The sequence below is a fragment of the Rhipicephalus sanguineus genome, chromosome 7, assembly GCF_013339695.2.
Source record: "Rhipicephalus sanguineus isolate Rsan-2018 chromosome 7, BIME_Rsan_1.4, whole genome shotgun sequence".
Taxonomy (NCBI): Eukaryota; Metazoa; Arthropoda; class Arachnida; order Ixodida; family Ixodidae; genus Rhipicephalus; species Rhipicephalus sanguineus.
Window position 1 is genome coordinate 19,720,618 of NC_051182.1, and position 4,676 is coordinate 19,725,293.

Sequence of the window (4,676 nt, forward strand, 5' to 3'; positions counted from 1 at the left end):
TTACGTGTGTGAACTTTCTCAACCCTTATGCAATTGTTTTTTGTTATGTGTGCAGACATGTCATTCGAGCCAATCCTGCCAGCAACGGAAGGTGCTGCCTCCGCAGTATTGCATGCAGTGCCACCATCCATGACAGATCCCCCTGCAAGTAGCACTGAATGCGCTCACTCGGTGCCTGCTGAAGGGAGCAACGTGCCACGAACAGCGCCGACAGCTGCTCCACGGGGAAGCGGGAACGCTTTGGCTGGCGCAGATGCACCCCTGCCATCGAGATCGGCACGAAGCCGCACAGCAGCAGTAGAGCGGGTGCTCGCCCCAGAAGTTGCTGCCCGAATGGAGGCGATAAAAAATGATGAGCGACGCAAAGCGGAGCTGCATGCCGTGGAGCTGCGTCTGCGTAGGCAGCAGCTGTCCCAGCAACGACAGCTGCACAGCATGCGAATGAAGCAGGAGCAGGAGCTCTATAAAATTCAGGTGCGGCTCCTGGAGCAGCAGCTGGAGCAGCAAAAGTCGCGCTTTGAAATGGAGTGCCAGAAGCAGCAGCAGCACGCAGACAAATAAATGATTCGTTGTCTCTCACACACATTGTTTTTATGTGCAAGACGTACGGCACAGCTCTGGTGAAGGATAAAAATATGCTGCGAATTGGCAAGCATGGATAGGAAACCTAAAACAGGACCAAAGTATGTACATTAAGGATGTGTTACACATGTCAAAGCAGAAATCTTGATTAACATTCAATGGCATTCCACCTTGTTACACGAGAGAGTGCTGACAAGTTCCTGGTTTTGCACAGACAGTGTACAGTGACACCTTTGAAAGCGCACAGTTATTCATAGTGATTCCTTCTGAAGCAGATGTCCCTTCTACATTGATGTTTCACTTTTATGGTTGCCTAAAAAAAAGCCTTGCTATAAGTCGTCAAAACAGCCCTCAGGAGCATGTCTGACGATAACGTCGTCATAATGATGTCTCTTCAAGACATCATTAGGACATCTTTAAAGATACTGTAGTTGTGAAGGACCAGGTCACGTGAATATGAGCGATACAGGGCGACTTTGGAACACAAAACCTCAGTTTGGCAGGCACAACTCGCGACATCTGTGAGTGTTCATTGCCGACTGTTCCAAAATTCCTGCACCCACTTCTGACATGCTCCCAGAAGATTCTAGGAACTGGACTGTATTTTTGGCAGGTATTCACTTATTTTTAAGAATCGGCTTGTATTCAGCATAGCTTGTTACCGGATTTTTCGAGATTGTTGGGAGGCCTCTGTGCGATTCACGTTCAATGGCAAAATGTCATGTCTTAAAACGAGGGAGCCCGCTTTTTAATGAGCCGTATGGACATCTCCCCTCAATGTTTCTGACATTTCAGCGTGACTGATCTTTGAAAACTTTCGGTTATGGCGCTCGGCTACTGACCGGAAGGTCGCGGGATCGAATCCCGGCCGCGGCGGCTGCATTTTCGACGGGGGCGACAATACTGAGGCCTGTGTACTTAATTTAGGTGCACGTTAAACTACAGGTAGTCAAAATATCCGGAGCCCTCCACTATGGCGTTCCTCATAATCATATTGTGGTTTTGGAACGTTAAACCCCGTATATCTTACTTGCGGAATTATTTGACAAAGTATCAAGTTTTCGTACGATTTTAGGTGTCTGTTTCATTTCTGAGCGAAAGGTGATGAAGCCACGAACTTCTCAACACCCCCTAAACGTGCACATACGTGCGCGTTCGGCATCGCGAACCGAGCAACGTGTCCGTTTGGTTTGCCACATCAGGCTGCGGCCGCCTCAAGTGCTGTGGTATCACGACAGCTGGTGGTTTCGGGTCCTGCCTGAGGACTGCCAGGTGGTGCAGGGCAGCACAGGCTGTTGTGGTGACAGCAGAACGCTCCGCCAGGTGTTGCAGCCCCATGTCCAAACACGGGAAGCGACGCTTCCACACACCAAAGGCCCTCCCGATGGTGTTTCGGGTGCGGATGTGAGCTGCTTGATACCTACATAAAAAATATGTTGCTCTTTGAACTTACACTCAATACTCGAGGACGAACATTACACTTTGGGATCATAAGGAAACCAAGTATTGCGGCCAGCGTTAATATTCTATTATAAGGGATATAATCAGTGCACAAAATAAAAAAAAAGTATACATGCACCATGCTTATTCTAATTAGGCCTTAAGCACAATAGCTTGGAAATAATTCCGCCAGTTTCATAAAGTAAACCAAACCTAAATGTTTACTACTAACCGGCTCTCGGGGCTGTCCGGCGGCGCGTCAGCCGTCGGGGTCATGAGAAAGGAGAGGAATGGGTAGCCAGCGTCGCCAAGCAGGAGACCCGGCACTCGCTTCGTCTCGTAGAGAACGCGTGCAGGGCTGTTGTCGAATATACGGCTGTCGTGCGCGGATCCAGGCCAGCTGGCGACGACGTCGAAAAACTGAAGCTTCGGCCCTGCAATCACCTATTGAAAAAAAATTGCATGTTGTGCTGTTTTTCTGCTGGAACAAAAGTAAACTACGTACATCATGCATGCGTTATCTTCTTTCAGTGTAGTAGCATTCACTGTTATTTCTGGCTACAGCCAAATAATTTCAAATACGTTGCAAGACTATTCCATTCGTGTGCCTCTTAAAGCTGTAATCACGCGACGGGCGTGATCGCGGACGAGTTGCTTGACATGTGACGTGATTCGGATCGCTCTGCAGCTAGCATTCACAAGAGAGGGGTGAATTCACGCTACAGGGGAGGATTTTGGTATTGCCCGTTGAGCATCCCAACTGTGATTTGGGCCTCCGTCGTTTCGCGAATCGCTCCGCGCGGATCTAAGGAGGACCGCGTGGAACAGGTGACGTTGTACGTAATCCTGATCAGGCTCGAAGCGCGATTCGCTCCGTCGTGTGGATACATTTTTACACGGGCGCAGCGCCGCGCAGTCAAAAGGACGCTCCACCGTTCAGAAGAGCTTCAACGGGGCCCTAATTGAGTTATTGATAATTACCGTGGCTGATTCTTTCTGTCAATGTGCAGTTTATGGCATTGTTTATTTAAATTGCAAAAAGTATTTATAATGACATTATGCAATGTGAATGTTAAGTTATTATTCTTTAAAAATTACCGCAAAACTAGTAACATTAAAAGAGAAAAAGTAGCAAGTTACCTGAACGTTTATCGAGAAGCAGCCCTTCCGGTTGCGGTACACTTCTCCGTCCGGCCCACCAGGCGGTTTGATGCGGATGTGGGTGCAGTCTATGCACCCTGTTACCCCAGGAAATTTGGCGATGCCGTAGAACCCCACCATCGTTTCGCGGAACCCGTCGTCAGAGTTGGGGAACTGCACGACGTCCGGGAACAAGTGCGTGGCGATCAGCCGCGACACACGTTCAATAACGCGGCTCACAGTCGGCTGTGACACATTCACGAGGTCGCCCGCCACAACTTCAAATGTGCCCGCTCCATAGAAGCGCAGCGCAATCAGAAGCTGTATCACCGGTGGAAGAGGGTGGCCACGGTTGCTGCAGCTCTCCCTCAAGGGGCAAGCACTCGAGCAGCTTTTAAAGACGATAGTCTTTCTTGGGGAACCTAAACGCAGAAATTTTGGTCTGTCTTTCTGTTTGTCGGCACGTCACTCGATTCAGCCACCCGGCCAAAGTTGAACCACTTGCCCAAGGGCCAGCCATCTTGAACGGCTGACTAGGTTCATACTTGTGTACATTGTTCATCAAAAAACAAACACTACGCATATCTGAGGCACAACATCACTAGGTAAGTATTAGGTGGTGTGTTCCTTTATTAGAAAATACATAGATACGTAATTCTAGAGACCCTCGTTTCTTAAGCTGCGCTCAAAATGCGACTGCGCTGAAACTTGCCTTCCCCTGTGCCTTCTGCACGAGCTCATTGTTGTGTTTCGGTTTCGGTTCAGTATTGCACTGTACGAATGCCACGGGGCGCCGCTCTGGCATTCCTGTTTTACCCAGGCGACGTGTAAATAAAAGAGTGTATGGAGAGTACTCGTTGAGTGAGGACGTTTATTCTGCTTCGGCGCTTCGCGCCAAACCGCGTGTTCGGGCTGGCTGGTGTCCCCGCCGGTCGCGTTGGTCACCGCCAGTCTGCTGGTGCGCTGGGACTACCAGCCCGTAACACAGCACTCATGTTTCCCGACGTATTGCCAGATGGCGTCCATATCTCACGCAGCGCCTCTTCTATCGTGTTTAGACGACATTTGCAGCGAAGCACGCAGATACGTGGCCAATTTTTTCACGCTGCTCTTCGTGAAACGGAAGCGCGCGAGGAATTCGCTGTCCGTGAGATGTTCCATGAGGTGCGACCTGTCCCTCAAGAGTGGCCGCGGTATGCTTACGCAGTCCTCTACGTCGCTGAACTGTTCGTCAACACGGAGCACATATTGGACAAACGAAGCGTAGTCCGCCATGATACTTGACTCAAGGAGCGATTCAAGGTAGCTTCCGCGCTACCTTGACAATCTCAAGTGAAACACTCGAGATTTCCCCAAGTCGAGCTACGTTTCGAGTGAAGGGCGATTTGTGAATCGCAAAACGGCCCTGAAGAAGCGTTTCTAGTGAAGGGTCGAGTCGAGGAGCGTTTGTGAATACGGGGGTTAATTTTGGTAACAATTAAGTGAAGCTTGTTTAAGTTCAGCCAGTCATATAA

At 49.6% G+C, this 4,676-nt stretch overlaps 1 protein-coding gene across 1 annotated transcript; it reads right to left on the minus strand.

Moving 5' to 3' along the window:
- Positions 1–1,713: 1,713 nt before the first annotated feature.
- On the minus strand, positions 1,714–4,437 carry LOC119398528 (putative nuclease HARBI1). The gene is made up of 4 exons (XM_037665371.1): positions 4,250–4,437; positions 3,163–3,544; positions 2,255–2,466; positions 1,714–2,002 (listed from the first exon to the last, which is right to left on the minus strand). Exons 1-4 carry the CDS (start codon positions 4,435–4,437, stop codon positions 1,714–1,716), a joined length of 1,071 nt encoding a protein of 356 aa, XP_037521299.1.
- Positions 4,438–4,676: the final 239 nt, after the last annotated feature.